The sequence below is a fragment of the Eurosta solidaginis genome, chromosome 3 (assembly GCF_040869045.1).
Source record: "Eurosta solidaginis isolate ZX-2024a chromosome 3, ASM4086904v1, whole genome shotgun sequence".
In the NCBI taxonomy this organism is placed as follows: domain Eukaryota; kingdom Metazoa; phylum Arthropoda; class Insecta; order Diptera; family Tephritidae; genus Eurosta; species Eurosta solidaginis.
Genome location: NC_090321.1, coordinates 25,421,934 through 25,440,649, shown reverse-complemented (window position 1 = coordinate 25,440,649; position 18,716 = coordinate 25,421,934). Strand labels below are relative to the sequence as shown.

The following is an 18,716-nucleotide window of genomic DNA, read 5'->3' as shown; positions in this document are numbered from 1 at the left end:
TTAACGACGCTATTTGACTTTTTCAATAAGAGTCATAGTCGTCCTGCTAACGGATTTCAACACATTCCGACGTCAAAATAGAAATTAAATAAATGTTAACTAAAAAAAACAACACAAAAAAAATTTTGAATCAATAAAACTAACTAAAAATTTTGTAGCGGCCTATAACTAAAAACTACTACTAACTACAAATTATACCAAATTTCCCGTATTGTTATTATTTTCTTAGCAGAAATAAAAAATTTAAGTTTTCAAATCAAGTCGCACAGTTTTGATAGCTTTTTCCTAAATTATTGCAGTGCTGGAAAGTTCCAGTGGAATATTAGTTTAGGTACCTAAAATTTAGGCGAACTCGCACCTAGCCTTGATCTGCTAATATGTTGGCAATTTATTTTCATTTCCCAACAGGCGTCCCATCAATAAATAATGCTAAAGCGTGTGAAAAACGGGATATAATGAAATGGGTTGTTAAATAAAAGAACGCGCAATTTTAGCTGGGGTTATACCATGCACTGCATTACCGACCTAGGTGCACTACAGACCGGCAAACTATTTTTTAGCTCAAAGTTAATTTAAAAAATCTGTCAAAAATGTATGTCTCAGCTAAAAATATAACTTGCCGTTCTACAAGTAGACCTTGGAGTCAGTTATGTGATATAATGGAAACGTTTTAGGTCCAGCTGATCAGCGGTTCAACTTGCGGCAGTTTTTGATGTCAGTAACTTCGACCTTAAGAAAATCATGCATAAAAACATACTATTAGGATGAGTCCGCTTTAGAACTTCGAAAGCCGATATCTTTGTGTTAGGGGCAAAATTCGAAACACGAGGAAATTACTTTTTTGTTTATCAACTTCTTCAAAAAATTTGTTTATCCCAGCCGAGTGTTATTCACAGTTTGCAATGCGTTATACAAACTAATATGTATACTATCCAACAAAAAAAAACTTTTAACGACGCTATTTGACTTTTTCAATAAGAGTCATAGTCGTCCTGCTAACGGATTTCAACACATTCCGACGTAAAAATAGAAATTAAATAAATGTTAACTAAAAAAAACAACACAAAAAAATTTTGAATCAATAAAACTAACTAAAAATTTTGTAGCGGCCTATAACTAAAAACTACTACTAACTACAAATTATACCAAATTTCCCGTATTGTTATTATTTTCTTAGCAGAAATAAACAATTTAGGTTTTCAAATCAACTCGCACAGTTTTGATAGCTTTTTCCTAAATTATTGCAGTGCTGGAAAGTTCCAGTGGAATATTAGTTTAGGTACCTAAAATTTAGGCGAACTCGCACCTAGCCTGGATCTGCTAATATGTTGGCAATTTATTTTCATTTGCCAACAGGCGTCCCATCAATAAATAATGCTAAAGCGTGTGAAAAACGGGATATAATGAAATGGGTTGTTAAATAAAAGAACGCGCAATTTTAGTTGGGGTTTTACCACGCACTGTATTACCGACCTAGGTGCACTACAGACCGGCAAACTATTTTTTTAGCTCAAAGTTAATTTAAAAAATCTGTCAAAAATGTATGTCTGAGCTAAAAATATAACTTGCCGTTCTACAAGTAGACCTTGGAGTCAGTTATGTGACATAATGGAAACGTTTTAGGTCCAGCTGATCAGCGGTTCAACTTGCGGCAGTTTTTGATGTCAGTAACTTCGACCTTAAGAAAATCATGCATAAAAACATACTATTAGGATGGGTCCGCTTTAGAACTTCGAAAGCCGATACCTTTGTGTTAGGGGCAAAATTCGAAACACGAGGAAATTACTTTTTTGTTTATCAACTTCTTCAAAAAATTGGTTTATCCCAGCCGAGTGTTATTCACAGTTTGTAATGCGTTATACAAACTAATATGTATAATATCCAACAAAAATAAACTTTTAACGACGCTATTTGACTTTTTCAATAAGAGTCATAGTCGTCCTGCTAACGGATTTCAACACATTCCGACGTAAAAATAGAAATTAAATAAATGTTAACTAAAAAAAACAACACAAAAAAAATGTTTAATCAATAAAATTAACTAAAAATTTTGTAGCGGCCTATAACTAAAAACTACTACTAACTACAAATTATAAATAAATTAAATTCGAGAATAAATGCCCAACTAAAAATTGGTATTCAGCGCAATTACAATTTGGACAACAATTAAGATAATTAAAAATAAAATAAATAGAAACCTTAACCTATCACAATCTGCATTTGCTGTTCTCGTAATACAATATTGTAATTTTTTTTTTGCTTCTTTGTTCGTTTGTTGCTTTTTGGTAAATAAATAATTGATTGATAATCGAAACTGGTTTAACATACTTAATTTAATTTAGTTTTGCATATTCGCACATACATTTATCGTTTGGTTTTTTATAGAGTACCCATATAGGTTTTCAACGCGTTTTGATGAATATTTTAATATACCCTTCTCAAAATAGTTATGCATAAGTTTTTAAAGTACCTTATAGTGGTGCTTTTAACTGCCTGAATAATTTATTTTTTTTTTTTTGGTGCTATATATTTTATAAAAATAATATACGCCAAAAGGTGTTTCTTTTTTCTCTCATTTAATTTCCCTAGCGTCTCCATTCAATAAAATATCCGCTGGAATGGCCAGCAGTTCCTTAAGCATTTTGATGCATTTAGCTGAACCTTCGCGTGCCTCGCTCGAATACTGTGCAGTGAAAGAAAGAGAGATAGAGATAGCAAGTGCAAAAATTACAAAATATTTATAATAAAAAACTATAAAAAATACCACACCATTGTAAAATTAAGGAAACCATGCGGCAAACCCTTCAGTATCTCTAACGTTACTGGACGTCCCAATTTTTTAAGTTTACGCGCAAACATAACACAATCATCCAGGCAAGGATCCATATCGAGCGTCTTAGCATTTTAAAAAGAAAAGAAAAACTTGTTAAAAAAATTCATAAAATATTTCAGAATTGTGGCGAATATTAGCAACACTAAGGGATACTATCATCTCTTAGCCGATACTAAGCAGTCACTTGTATCTACATAAACAAATCAACCATTACGTCTACATATATGCACATACAAGCAGCGGAGAAGCAGCGGAGAGATACGCACAAACACATGCATATATCTGAGATACTCGCAAAAGTATGCAATCATCGATGGAAGTATTACTCACATATATACGCGCATATTACTATGCGAGAAGCTATAAACGTGCATCTGTAGTTTATAGCTGGAAAGTTTATAGCTGGTAACTAAGTAGTAAATTCTAGAAGAAGAAACGCCTAGAAGTATGCGAACGAGACAGCAGAGAGTATAAAAGGAGCGAAGTATGAGTAAGCAGATTCAGTTTGATTTAAGCACGCTATCAGTTGCGAAGTATAAGTGTTATTGTGAAGTATTTTCAAAGTAGTCTAATAATGACCATTTTGCATTATTGAATATTGGAGTTATTTATTCAACAGTTTAGCGATACGAACGTTAGTAGAAGGTTGCAAATAAGCGAAGTTCCACTAAATTCGTTACAGTATTTATCACTTACCAAAATTTTCGTAGATGGCAGCTGTGAAAGCCACTCGTCGCTAGCCCAATATGGTGATAGGAATGGATCTTTTGGCACTTGAAAAGCAAACTCTACACTTGGACTACGCGCTATTAAAGCGTCCATATTACGTAAATTCTGTATGCGCTCACCACATGCGACGTCATCATCGCGTATCTTACTTGATTTTGTGTAATGATCCAAAGTCGTTGTCAGCGCATTATAGGCATTATTAAAATGTCCGTGTAGCATTGGAAAGGCGATAACTTCTTTACCCGTATCAGTAATAATATTCTCTTCGGATGCTGTACGTGCTATTGTCGGTGTGAGACCATTCGTCTTGTAATCTGCCGTTGTTGTTGCTCCATTGGCATAACCATTGCTGTGCTTCTCTTTAGCCTCTTGTGTGTTTGTGTCTATAAGATATTTATCCAGAAATCGATCGATATATTGTTCTGAATCGGAATCTTTAGGCATTTGTGCGGAAAGTTGTATGGGATAATGAACGATTGGTTGAGAATCATCTTCCAATGAAATACAGAGGCTATTATCTTCTTCAGTTGAAGGTAAATCTGTGCGTTCAACCGTTTGGCTATGATAGGAGGCGCTAGCAAAAGTATCGCTAGTATCCTCAGTCTCAGCGTCGGCTTCCACCGCGGTCATATCTAAAGCGGTGCCGTCTTTTAGCTACAAGAAAAAAAATTTATGAATTACTATATATATCGTCTTCTTGCTTTTGTACCCTGCTCCTTTTGTACCTCCTCTATCCCCTTTTTTCAATTTAACTCACTCTCTTTCTTTTCGGTTCCTGTTGTTGTTGTATTAACAGTGCTTCGCCCCATTCAATGGGCAGGACCACTCACAAAATGTCATCAAAGGAGTCTAACGGGAGTCCAAGGAACCTGGCAGTTTCAACAGGGACGGATCATAGGGAGGTTGGTGTTAGAGGTGTAGCTTCCACATTACAATAGAAAAGATGGTTGGTGTCATGTGGGGACATTCTGGGCAAGTAAGAGTTACAGTATTCAAAACGAAGTTGGGCCAGGGTGACTCGTGTCTGCCTTGGTAGTGTGCTTTCTTCTTCTGCAAGAGTAGGATATTGTATATTGATAACAGGGTTCAATGGGCGCGTCCTGGCAATAGCGTTTGCCGACTCTGTGTGCACTTTGCCTAGGGCCTCCTTTTACTAGTCTGGATCAAACGGCTGCGTTGGGAGGTGCCGGATCTCATCATAGTGCTTATGGATATGTCCCCTTAGCCATCTTGGAGGCGGGGCTTGCTCAAGCTGAGGTTTCCCGGTTTGTGACAGTGTAGCAAAAACTGTCTATTCAGCATTTTGCTGTGCTCTTTAATGTTAAGCTCTTTGATCTCATCACTATGCAGGTAATGTTCAGGGGTCATAAGGAGAAATACCGTGGCAGTTCGGTTCCTCTTCCACCACTTCATATCTTTCATGTTCAATACCCTTCATCTTCCTACTTTTTTTGGCTCACCCTTTTTTCAGCCTCCCTTTTAACTCCACAACACTTTCTTTCCTTTCCTTTTTTTTCTCTTCCTCCTCTTCGTTCTTTCCGTCCTCCCCATACCGCCTCTCTTTTAAACGTAGCACCTAACCTTCCCTGTAAAATTTCCTCTCGTCTAGCCTTTTCCTTTCAATTCCCCTCTACCTCTCTACTCCAACTCACAGCTTTACTTCGTTGAGCTCTTCCTCTCTGCTTTCCACTCAAATAAAGGAACAATTAAATAGGTTTGGAACACATATTTACTTGAAATTTTTTCGAAGATTTGTCTTTTTTTCAGAAGGGGCGTGACAGCATCCTCCTCGGTGCTGAAACTCCCCATTTCTGACCACCTTCCTCTCAATCTTCCCCTTTCGATATTCACCTCTGTTTACTTCTTCTCATCGACTCTGTCTTTCTCCCTTTGGGTCTGTTTTTAACCATTTTCTTTTATTCCATTTTATGTTTAATACAAAATGTATACTTACCATCTGATCCCACTTAGAATTCTCAGCCAGTGACGATAATGGACTTTTGGCTGTAGACGTGCGCCTACTCGATGCCCTACTGTTTTCCCTATCCGTTGTCTGCGTTTTTAGATGAAGTTCATGCGCTGACGTGGCATTACGAATATCAGCAATTTTGGCAGCATATTCTGCTTTCTCTTGCTTTTGCTCAGGCTCTGGTGCAGCATAAGCACGTAGGCACCGCATCAAAAAGCCAAAAGGCAACAACGGATCCATTAGGCATAAAAGGCGTGCCGGACTTGGTACAAAGCTAATTAGAGTTGGGCAGTAAGCCAAAAACAAACCATCTGGCTTACGTACACCCTGCTCTATACATTTCAATGCAACACCAATGCATAGATTAGCACCAGCTGAATCGCCAGCCAACACTATACGCTCAGCAGTGGTGCCTAAATGCTTTGAGTTATGCAAAGTCCAACAGTAAGCGTAGAAGGCCTCCTCGAGTGCGCGTGGGAATGGTGCTTCAGGTGCGAGACTATAATCCACCGAAATGAGAGGCACATCGAGCGCAGCAGCCCAATCACGCAAATAGATTTCATGCGATTTCGATGACTGCGCTACAAAACCGCCACCATGACAATGGAAGAGTACGCTGCGACTACGCGGCGGTAAACGACGCCAACTGCGTGAGAACATACCCTCACCGATCATTCCCTCGCGCCGTGTGTAGCTTAGTAGACGCACACACACCGAATTGCCAGTACCGATATGTGCGCTAGGCAAAGGAATATCAACCAGCTCCGAATTATCGTTTTGATTTACGTCTGTTGTGGCGGAGGGCTTTTGCGCCTTGTTTACGCTGAAAAAAGAAATTTGTTTGATACTTTAGCGATCGTAAATGCAATTGGTGTACAAAGTAATCTTCTTACCGCGGCAACTGTAGTGGCTCCGGCGGTATCTCAATTAAACGATGCACTTGCACTGAGCTACCAATAATTGTCGGGATGGTATTCATCATTTCCGATTCGGCGAGAAACCAAAAGGCTTTACAGAAATCAATTTTCGCATTCTGCGAAATATTCACAATGCGTCGAGCACATTGTTCCGGATTCAAATAGTATTTGCTGCCTGTCCACAGACCACGTGTTGTCTTTGAGATATTACCTTCCACTTCTGCATAGTATACCTCCGAAAAACTAGCCATACCAATCGAAATAAAACGCAATACGCCACGCATCGTATTGTCATATTGAAATCCAAGACAGCGTCCATAAAAAGCATACTGATTAATTGTATCCCCCAGCTCGAATAACTCCTCGGCGGTATGTTGTCCATTAGCAAATAAGTCTCCTGAATCACATGACCATTCATGCATAATCAATAAGTATTGCAGGCAGGTGCATAATGAAGAAAGTAGCTGCGAACACGACTCAACCTCTTTCATGTAGTATTTTTTGCGAAAAAACATTGTGGAGCGCGACGCATAGAGATTCTTGCAAATAGTTTGTCCATAAGTAATGCATGAGCTCGTAACAGAGATAAAACTACGGTATCCATTTCCTGGTGTATGCTCATCAAAGTCATACTTGTAAGCGAAGGCATCGATTTCCAATGTCAACTTATTAGCTAAACATATGAAATCTTGCCAAGCGACAAAGGCTGCATACAATCGCTGGCCCTTTTCTGTGTGGTCATTTTTGAAGAATTCAGCATGTTCTACGCATTGCTGAAACAGCTCCGCATACAATGGCTGTAATGGTGCTGCATCTTCTGTAGCTGCTTCCGCAGTCGATTCATCCATTGGTTGTTCCTGTTGATTTGTTGTGATTTCAGTGGATGAACCTGACGACACCGTAGACGATCCTAACGAACTTGGTGTAGGTGGTGGTGACGGTGGAACTTTAAATGCTTGTGAATCTTCGTTTGTATCTAACTTTTGTGTGATATCTACTTTTGAGTCATTATCTGTATTGGCATTCTCAGCGGGCACGATTGTGGGCTCATTGCTCTGCATATTGCGCTCGTCTATTCGAGTTTGTCGGTGTTAAGAGCTACACTGTTGCTTGAATTAAGCTAAGAAAAAAGTGTGACTTTATAGATGGTAATAGGTAAATGTATCACATTTTTGAGTAGGGTATTAATTTACATAAAAGCGGCTTCCGATTTTAGCACCTTACAAATAACTTAAATACACCCTTCAGCATGCTCTTAGCATAATGTTAATTGCCACTATACTGTGGCGAATATTAGCAACACTAAGGGATACTATCATCTCTAAGCCGATACTAAGCAGTCACTTGTATGTACATAAACAAATCAATCATTATGTCTACACATATGTATGTACATACAAGCAGCGGAGAGATACGCACAAACATATGCATATATCTGATATACTCACAAAAGTATGCAATCATCAGTACTCACATATACACACGCACATGGCTATGCGAAAGACTATAAACTACAAATTCGCATGCATATATATATCTGGTAACTAAGTAGTAAATTCTAGAAGAAGAAACGCCTAGAAGTGTGCGAACGAGACAAAAAAAAAAAAAAACGAACGAGACAGCAGAGAGTATAAAAGGAGCGAAACAGTGTTGCCAGGTGTTGCAAAAAAAAGAAGCTAGATTGACAAGAAAAAAAGGTTAGAAAAGGCTAAATATAGAAAAAAAAAGAAGCTAAAAGAAGGCCAGAAATTTTTTGGTTAATTCATAAAATTTTTTTATATTGTAACGAATTTACTTGCAAATCCTCTTATTTGCCCTTTTGCTAAGTTCGAATCACTAAACTGTTGAATAAATAACTCCAATATGTAATAATGCAAAATGGCCTTTATTAACGTACTTCACAATAACACTCAAACTGTGCAACGAATAGCTTGCTTAATAACCAAACTGATTGATAGCTCAAATGAAACTCTACTATTCAAAATAATACTGCTCTTGCTCGCTAGATAGCGTCTTAATCGAAATCTCAAATCAAACTGAATTCCAGCGCCTCTACAATTGCCGCCTTTTATACTCTTTGATTTCAACCTTCGCATCTTCTAGGCGCTTCCAGAATCTACTAGTCCAGCAGCTCTCAAACTTCTCAGCTGTAACTACAATTGCACAATTTTATAGTTTTTCTCATTGCATACTTATAGGAGTATCTCAGATATATGCAGGTGTTTGTGCATAGACTCTCCGCTGCTCGTATACGTACATGGTACATATGTGTAGACGCAATTATTGTTTCGCTTATATAGATACATAATGATTGATCTATGGATGTGAATTCACGTCACTGCTTAGCATCGGCTTAGAGATGGCAGCACTCCTTAGTTTTGCTAATATTCGTAACAATATTTTAGTTTACATATTTGTAAATAAAAACTTATAAACATAACTTAAGCATAACTTCCTGTTTCAAAACATATCAGCCACATTGAATAGCACATGGAATTACTTTAAATGATTGCATATGTGTAATACATAAAAAAAATATTACAAACTATTTATATATATATTCCCTTATATTCCCTGTCTGAAGAATCATGCGGCAGTTACTCACGAACGTACGTACAAAAAACGTGTCAGCTGACACGACCTATCTTATGAGTGTGCAATGTAAACGAAAACTCACCGACGTGCAACGCCCGTACGTACGTAGCCCGGAACATAGAAATCAAAACAATTTTGATTTTTTCCGTAAGAACGTGTCAGCTGATCGCTCTCTCACTGGACAGAGTTGCCTAGTAAAATTTTGTGCGCTAATTTTTGACCGTTTGCAGTTTTATGCAAAAACACCTAATTAAAGTTTGAAAAATTGTGAAAATAATTCGAAATAATTATGTAAAAGTGCAGATTATAAATATCTAATATATTTATATTTATTTAATATTAATTACAGTCTTTTACAACATCAAAAATTAAATTGGAAAAAGTTGATGTTTCCATAAGCATGCATGCAAACTGGTCAATGGCAACAGTGCTTGTCTGTAAACAATACACACACAAATAAGTTATGTACATGTACACAGCCACACACATTGATTCCTACGGGCTTGAGGGTTCGGTCAAACGTGTTTCGTACGACAAACGTCCTTACGTACGGCACACGTCGGTGGGTAACTGCCGCTTTAGAAGAGCTTAAGTCTGGGTATAAAGTTTGGCTATTTACCATAGATATGAGATCATCGGTAATTTCAAAGTTATTACAACATTTAGATAAGCGTGTTAACGAGCATCTAATATTAAACAGCGCATTAAGCATTTTAATTTTTAGTTTGTTCCTTAATTTAGTTTTCAGAATTTTCATGCCACTAAAAATTCTTTCAACCTCCGAGTTACTGAGTGGTAATACTAAAAAACTAAATATGAATTCGACAAGTTCTAAAAAAGGAGGTTCGTTTAATGCATTTTTATGTTCTCGGACTTCCGACCAAAATTCCATGGTGGAGTGTACATTTTTCCATTGTATAGTTATAAGTTTTCGCCACTGCATCTCTATTAATGCTATTTGACTTGAAGAATAACTATACTTCTCTTTTTCAAAGTAAGAAAATACATCTGACTTTGAAATTTTCAACGAATTTTCAGCAGAAAAAGAATTAATCTTTTGTAGAGAACTCATATTATTAGGTATTAGGTGTTCACAGGAACTACTGAAATTATTTTATTTTAGAAATTTTTAAAAATACATTCGGAGTAAAAAAGGCTAGAAAAAAGTTACGAAGCTAAACCCAAAATTTCGAGGCTAAAGGCAAAAAAAGGCTAAATCTAGCCTCGAAAAGGCTAACCTGGCAACACTGGAGCGAAAGCTGAGTAAGCAGCAATCAGTTTGATTTAAGCACGCTATCAGTTGCGAAGTATAAGTGTTATTGTGAAGTATTTTCAAAGTAGTCTAATAAAGACCATTTTGCATTATTGAATATTGAAGTTATTTATTCAACAATTTAGCGATACGAACGTTAGTAAAAGGTTGCAAATAAGCGGAGTTCCACTAAATTCGTTACAATATTTATCACATAAACATTTTACGTGTATAAATGTATGCATGGTACGTCAGTACTGTAGACTCATCTTTGCTTTGTCTGGTAAGAGGAACGGGCAATGCATAATATGCATTTTTTCATAGATTTCTCGATAAGAGAAATCTTTCCTATTTGATGATGCAATCTGAATATATATTTAAAACATTTCATAACAAGTTTGAGAATTACCTGAATGGAACTGAATGAAAAATAAGAGTTAAAAAAATAGAGTATAAAAAAATTGTTTTAAAAAGCTTCAGAGTTTGACGGCGATCGAACTCGCGCCACACGATCGCAACCGCAACAACATAGCCGCTGGGCCACTACAACTGCTTCGTAGTTCGTGCCAAATTTTGTATTTAACATTGTAGTGCACACGAATTATACCGTTTCTTTTTTCTTGAACTTATTTTAAGAACATTGTTCTTAATTTAAGAACATTCGTTCTCATTAATAGAACATTTGTTCATAATTTAAGACCAGCCGTTCTCTTTTCAAGAAAATGGTGTCAGTTCAAGAACAAGGTTGTTGTTTTAAGAACAGGTCGTTCGTTTTTCAAGAACAAAAAAGTAAGAACATGAAAAGCTTGAATTGTGTCCGGTGGTGCTGGATTTTAGAACGGCGTTTTTCTCTGAGTGTAGACCATGATTAAATTATGTCGCTGTTTATTATCGAACTCAATGAGCTTATACATGTTGGCAAAATACAACAGACCTGAAAGAAATAAGAGAATCAAAACTCCGTGGGAACTAAAGCCTGCCGTCCGCCGACAATGCAGTGAAAAAACTTGTAGATTCAATAAGCAGAAGCGAGCTGCATGCTGATAAGTGCCGAGAGCTTTTGAGCGCGTGTGTGTTATCAATGCGCAAACCGTTATTGGTACAGTAGGGTGATAGCGTGCTCCGCATACCACACCGAAGGTCCTGGGTTCAAGCCCCGGGCGAAGTAACATCAAACAGGATCGGCATAGGACATGTAGGTCCAGTCCAGACGATTTTTAGAAGCACATCGCAAATTCGCAGAGAAGCTCGGCCTAAATCACGTCGAAGGTAAATCACAACAGGTATTGATTTATTTTCTTAGATGTTTAGCGGCATTTAAAAAATAGTAGGCTTATTAAAAAGTCCAATGGAAATTCTGGGCCCGTATTACGATCAGTGACTGAAAACCATTTTCAGTGAAGCGATAACTATGCAACTGTTAGACTACTTCAAAAAATTTTAATAAGTTATGGATCTAACGAGTACTATTTGTCGCTACTTCGCATATGCCATTAATCCGATCCACCATTCCAGAGCTATTGTGAAATAAAAAAAGAGTTTTGGTCACGGATCGTTTTAAAAAATATTGCACTTTATATAATGTGATAGGGAACTTGGCCCACGCATACATGAATCATTTTCTGATCCGCCAAAATCCGACTAAAGCAAAATTATTTCATGATATGGATGCAATCGAAGTGAATTTGCCGGAAGCGGAATCAGAAGCGAAACTTACAAATTTACCTACTTTAACGGAATCGGAAGAAAAAGTAGTGTTCAATAAACACATATCTAGTGAAAGGAAAATGATAACGAATAAATTATTTTTCATTTTACTAGAAGTACTTAACTCGAGTTAAGAACAAGTAAAGGTGTCTAAGTTCGGGTGTAACCGAACATTATATACTCAGCGTGAGCTTCAATTCCACATTTTATTTCAGATAAATTACTTTTCTACATAACGTCGCTCCGCCCGTTTAAAAAAAATTTCTCCCCATTTCCTCTTACAATAAAACTTAATAAGTGAAATATCATTGATTCAAAACTATTTTTTGCTAAGTTATAACTTATTATTCTAGTCTACGACCCTTTTACTTGTTTACAAGTTGCCGTGGTCTTTAATCGATCCCGTCCATTTTTACTAGAAATATTTTCTGCTATAGGGAAAATTTGTGTACCCAATTTTATTACGATCCGTTAATTTTTCTTCGAGTTATGGCTCCCGAAACATAGAAAATTGCTTAGTCATAAAAGGGGCGGTGCCATGCCCATTTTTTTAATTTGAAGTTTTTTCTATTTATTGTTATAAATGCACTTGGGAAATGAAATACCATTGATATAAAGCTCTTTTTTACAAAGTACAGCTTATTTTATTCGTCCACGACCCTTTTAAAAATTGTTTATATAAAAGTGGGCGTGGTCCCTAACCGATTTCCGTAATTTTTCTTCAAAGCATTCCTTATAGTAAGGGCAACCTCTCTGCCGAATTTTGTTACGATAGGTTTAACGATTTTTGATTTATGATTAATAATATTTGTAAAATTGATTTTATCACAAGTGGGCGGTGCTACGCCCATTTTAAAAAAATTTTTATCAAGAGTCTCGATATCAGTCCGCATGTTAAATTTCAACATTCTATGTGTATTATTTACTAAATTATGAGGTTTTTTGTGTTTTCCAAAATTTTATATATATATAAAAAGTGGGCGTGGTTATCATCCGATTTCGCTCATTTTCAATACCAATCTCTTCTGGCTCCAGATAAGCTAGCGTACCAAATTTGGTGAAGATATCTCAATATTTACTCAAGTTATCGTGCTAACGGACGGACGGACATGGCTCAATCAAAATTTTTTCCATAACTACTGATGATTTTGATATATTGAAGTCTACATCTATCTCGATTCCTTTATACCTGTACAACCAACCGTTATCCAGTCAAAGCTAATATACTCTGTGTGCAAAGCACGCTGAGTATGATAAGGGCATATAAGGGCTTATTAGTGCAAATCTATAAAGATTCTCTATTATGGCCTATTAAGGCCCGGGTTTTCAGTATTTGGTTAAGCTAAGCTTAAACTAAGTTTGTTTAAACTTTAGAGAAATTTAAACTCCAGTTAAACTACTGAGCAGTTTTTCAGTGACAGTTTAAGGACGCTTTTAGTTTTTTTGTACCGCAACACTGTTTTTTTGTTATCTGGATAATTTTTAGATACGGCAACAGCTGAATTTTGCTTACCCAACAAACATGGAAAAAATATTTATACAGCCTTATGCCCGGTTTTTCAGTACAAGTTCAACTCAGTTTGTCAGTTAAACTACGTTTAAACTTATTCTGCACTTTTTCAGTATAATTTAACTGAAGCTTAAGCAGCCGATCTGGCAGGGTTGAACTCTAGTTAACCTATCAGTTATTTGCGTTCAAAATGGCGTCGAATATACCCAACAAGCATTTGGGCTTGAGTACCACTCGAGCTCATGTTGATAAGTAGGCAGGCATACTTCTAAAATCTCAAAGTTGTTTCAAAACAGTGGCTCAACTAGAGAATTATAGCGTACTCAGCAACAGATGGAAATGTTTTATAAAGCAAAAGCTTCTATTACTTAAGTTGAAAAAATTTAATTCCCAACTTCTTGTTCTCTAACTGGACTCAAATGTAAGATTCCATACAAAAGTTTTTTCACGAAAATAAAATAAAATACATATGTATAATTTATTTTTGATTAATTACGCTTCATTACTGCTATCAACTAAGTGTTTATTTCTAACAAAAAACAGCTGCTGGTTTTGATGGTACCACCTTGGAGATTTTTTTCAATTCCACCTCAACTCGATATCCATTGTAGGATATAAACTGGAGAAATATGTTGGATATTCATTTGAGAACTGTACATTTCCCAAAATCTCTCAAAGGTTGGAAAATAATTTAAGAATGGCGGCTTAAGGAATGTTTCGACGTGGGAGATTCGAGAACTATACGTTTTACAAAATTTCTCGAAGGTTGGATAGTGATTGGAGTATAAAGTTGGATATCAACTAGAGAACTATCTGATTTGAGAATAATTAAATAATGATGTTCGATATCAACTCGAGAACTATCTGGTTTAAGAATAATTAAATATTGATGATGGATATCACCTACGGAATTAGATATATATTTCGCTGGAGAAATATTTTGTTCATGTTTGTTGGGTTTGAATTTTGGTTCCGGTGGTAATACTATGTTCAAACAGAAAAATAAATTGAGGCAATTTCGATTTAAATTGAGTAGTGTTCATACAACTCAATTTAGCTTACACAATAGTAAATTGATAGCTGGTTGGTTCATTTCTACAGCAACAACATACCTTTGTTCAGACTCAAAATGTGCGTGTTGGTATTAGGCGAATGCAATGGAGTGAAAACATAAAGCTTTAAAATTTTTATGTGTTGTAAGAAAATGTATTCAATGTTTTGGTTTCATTTTGAGTTTGCCATCTTCCTGTGACAATCCATACTCCAGTGAAATGAAAAAAATAAAATCGGCTAATGAGATGAGCCAACAATATAATTGAGCCATCCGTAAAACTGAAGTTTAAATCTACTCAATAAACACACTTTACAAGGTTGCATTTGCAGTTTGAAACAATTTATTACGCAATATCAATAATACTATGTTCAAACAGAAAAATAAATTGAAGCAATTTCGATTTAAATTAAGTGGCGTTCATACAACTCAATTTAGCTTACACAATAGTAATTTGATAGCTGGTGGGCTCAGCTCTACAGCAACAACGTACCTTTGTTCAGACTGTCACAATGTGCGTGTTGGTATTAGGCAAATGGAATGGAATGAAAACACAAAACTTTGAAATTTTTGTATGTTGTAAGAAAATGTGTTCAATGTTTTGGTTTAATTTTGAGTTTGGCATCTTCTTTTGACAATCCCTACTCCAGTGAAATGAAAGAAATAAAATCAGCTGATGAGATGAGCCAACCATATAGTGGAGCCATGCGTAACTGACGATTAAATCTACTCAATAAACACACTTTACAAGGTTGCATTTGCAGTTTGAAACAATCTATTACGCAATTGTTTTTAAATTGGCAATTTATTATTACAATTTATATGTTAAATTGCGTAATAAATTGCCCAAATGGTATAAATTGCCAATTTGGTGTGTGTTTGTACATAGTATAAGATGAATTGCGTAATAAATTGCCCAAATGGTAAAAATTGCCAATTTGGTGTATGTGTGTACATAGTATAATCTACAGAAAACACAACGGCAACAACATAGTGCTAAGAATATTAAAAAACTTACGTTTTTCTCATAGACGTAAAGCTATAGAGACTCGCCAACGACGGACAGCAATAGAAGTTGTCAAACAGGCGGTAGGTAATTCACATTAACTACTTGAAGATTAGCAAAAAAACGTGGTAATTTCGTTAAAATTTCACAAAAAAGTTATTGAAAACGTTAAAAAATAGTTAAAATGTGGTTATTATATCAAAATAAAATTATTTTGGCGTTGGATTTGGCGAATTTCATGCCACATTTCCCCAATGGTGAATTTCCTACCCGCGATTTGATAGTTTACTGTTTCCCACTATTCGTTCTGTAGGCGGTTTTCTACAGTTCATATACGTTCTCTGGTTTTGCTGGTGATGTCGTTTATTTTTTTGTCGACTTCGAATTTTGCTCAATCCATATTATGTAATTTATAAAAATATTTACCTTTAGGAACTTAAAAATTTGTTATTTCAATTTTCTGAGGACGAAAAATCTAAATTTGAGTTTTCCTTTTGCGTTCGATGTGACAGGAAAAAATCCAACGTGCGATCTTTTAAAGTGACGTCAGCGCCAAGACGACGCTCGAATGTGTTCGGGCCTTTAATATTTTAATGTTTTTTTTCACACGCGACGCTGATGACATCAAAACAAAATATACAAAAAACAAACGAAAATGTTTCCCTTTCTTTCCCCAATCAAACACGCCAGCTAATCAGCTAATTAATCTTTCATTCATTTTTAATTTAACGCTGAAGCCATACAAAATCTGTTTAGCAAATAGAAAGACACAACTATGAAGGTTTGAGGATGGAAAGCGGAAGAAATAAGGGTAATAGTCTAGATGAGGGGTCGACTGCTAATACACTACCAAAAATATCGAGAGAGGTGTCAAACGACGCGTCTTGACATCAGTATTAATAATCCGAAGGCGGAAAATAAAAATTTTAACGCGTTCAAAAGATATTAACGAAAAACCGAAAAAAGACCCGCGGGTACCTCCGAAATCGGGGGTCGGATCCATAGTATTTTTGCGCAGAACAACTCTCTGCGTTGGCGGCCTTCGGCCCTGGGCTACGCCATGCCGAGTCCGGGTGTGTGGTATAACCGTGGCTACCGCCACGGTGATGCACAATTTTTTTTGTGGGTACAAGACAACAACAATCACATGGAAATCGCCAACTTCAAATGCAAATATCTCCGGACAGAGATAAAATTTTTCTTTTTCGCCTTCGGATTATTGTCTCGAGATTAATACGCGTCGTTTGACACCTCTCTCGATATTTTTGGTAGCGTATTAGCAGTCGACCCCTCAATTAGAATATTACCGAAATAAGGAAACCTCCCAAGTTAAAGGACATAAAACAGAAAACAGACTCCAGTCAGTTTGAGACTGGCGTATTTACAACTTTGAGAGATGTTTATATCGATTTTAAAATATTTGCTTACATATGTACATATATTATCCAGCACGTATAGTATATTTGTTTGTTTGGATTTATTTTATTACGCACAGTTGTAAACTTTTACATACATACATACATATTTTCTGTTCACGTCACGCTGTCTCGATTGACCAAAGTACACCAAACAATGGCACTTGAATAATTTTTTCGTATATTTTCCAAAATTTGTTTATTATAAAAAACTTGTATAATTACTCACTGAAAATTTTTAAAGCTTTTTCTGTTTGTATAAATAAAACTACTGCGAAAAACACTCTTTCTTTGCAACAACGCCTTTGTTGTTTACCCAATAAACATTTTTGTCAATGCTCAGTTTGGAATACATTTGAGAATCAGTCCATGGGAAAATTTTAGAATAGCACCCCCCGAGTTCGGGGTTAAACTTAGTATCAAATGAAAGAGGGAGTTCTCCCGATCACAAATATATATAACTTAAAGTGCGCAGACTTATAGTTTACGAGTTATTTGATGTTAAAGTTTGCAAGTTTAGCAAATTTCTATAGCACTTTCAGTTACAATTTACACATCTTTCAAAACCTTTATGCACATAAATATCTATATAAATTGGCAACGATACACTTAAATTTCATTTTAGTATATTTCACATATAATTCTTGCATTGTTTTTACTTAATATAAAAGTTTTTATTAAATCAATCGCGCTTTTGTAGCAACATTCACATTTATGTATATATATATTTTATTGATGACATTACAAAGCTGTGCTGCCACATCTAAAAAACGGAACAAGTGCAGAATCGAAAAATAACTTATAAAGATATCTTTCATCTGATGTATATATATCTTTAACTTTTCTAGTCTTTATTTACCAAAAATTTGAAAAAGCTCTTTTTTGCATTCGTGAACGAGCTGATATTACCTTATAACTCTTATGTTTATTGTTATGTTAGCCGATCCAACAACGGCTGCGCCATGCACAGTAATTCTGCGTAGAACACCTTTCCGCGTAGGCGGCCTTCGGCCGCGCTTATTTAAAATAACCCTGGGCTACGCCATGCCAAGTCCGGGTGCGTGGTATAACCATGGCTACCGTCACGGTGATGTCCTTCCGCATATTACCTTATAACTCTTATGTTTAATGTTATGTTATCCGATCCAACACCGGCTGCGCCATGCACAGTAATTCTGCGTAGAACACCTTTCCGCGTAGGCGGCCTTCGGCCGCGCTTATTTAAAATAACCCTGGGCTACGCCATGCCAAGTCCGGGTGTGTGGTATAACCGTGGCTACCGCCACGGTGATGTCCTTCCGCATATTACCTTATAACTCTTATGTTTATTGTTATGTTAGCCGATCCAACACCGGCTGCGCCATGCACAGTAATTCTGCGTAGAACACCTTTCCGCGTAGGCGGCCTTCGGCCGCGCTTATTTAAAATAACCCTGGGCTACGCCATGCCAAGTCCGGGTGCGTGGTATAACCGTGGCTACCGCCACGGTGATGTCCTTCCGCATATTACCTTATAACTCTTATGTTTATTGTTATGTTATCCGATCCAACACCGGCTGCCCCATGCACAGTAATTCTGCGTAGAACACCTTTCCGCGTAGGCGGCCTTCGGCCGCGCTTATTTAAAATAACCCTGGGCTACGCCATGCCAAGTCCGGGTGTGTGGTATAACCGTGGCTACCGCCACGGTGATGTCCTTCCGCATATTACCTTATAACTCTTATGTTTATTGT

General features: G+C 36.5%; 1 protein-coding gene across 6 annotated transcripts; it reads right to left on the bottom strand.

The window, feature by feature from the left end:
* Positions 1–2,501: 2,501 nt before the first annotated feature.
* Hsl (hormone-sensitive lipase) lies at positions 2,502–17,288 on the bottom strand. 6 transcript variants are annotated; one of them, XM_067771272.1, is made up of 6 exons: positions 17,214–17,288; positions 6,425–7,568; positions 5,517–6,354; positions 3,530–4,216; positions 2,770–2,895; positions 2,502–2,683 (listed from the first exon to the last, which is right to left on the bottom strand). In XM_067771272.1, the coding sequence occupies exons 2-6, from the start codon at positions 7,507–7,509 to the stop codon at positions 2,573–2,575; spliced, it is 2,847 nt and encodes a 948-aa protein (XP_067627373.1). In that variant the 5' UTR covers positions 7,510–7,568; positions 17,214–17,288; the 3' UTR covers positions 2,502–2,572. The 6 variants fall into 6 exon arrangements, with proteins under 6 accessions (XP_067627373.1, XP_067627372.1, XP_067627374.1 ...); XM_067771271.1 differs by having other exon boundaries at positions 16,998–17,276; XM_067771273.1 differs by having other exon boundaries at positions 17,083–17,276.
* Between the last annotated feature and the right edge of the window lie 1,428 nt (positions 17,289–18,716).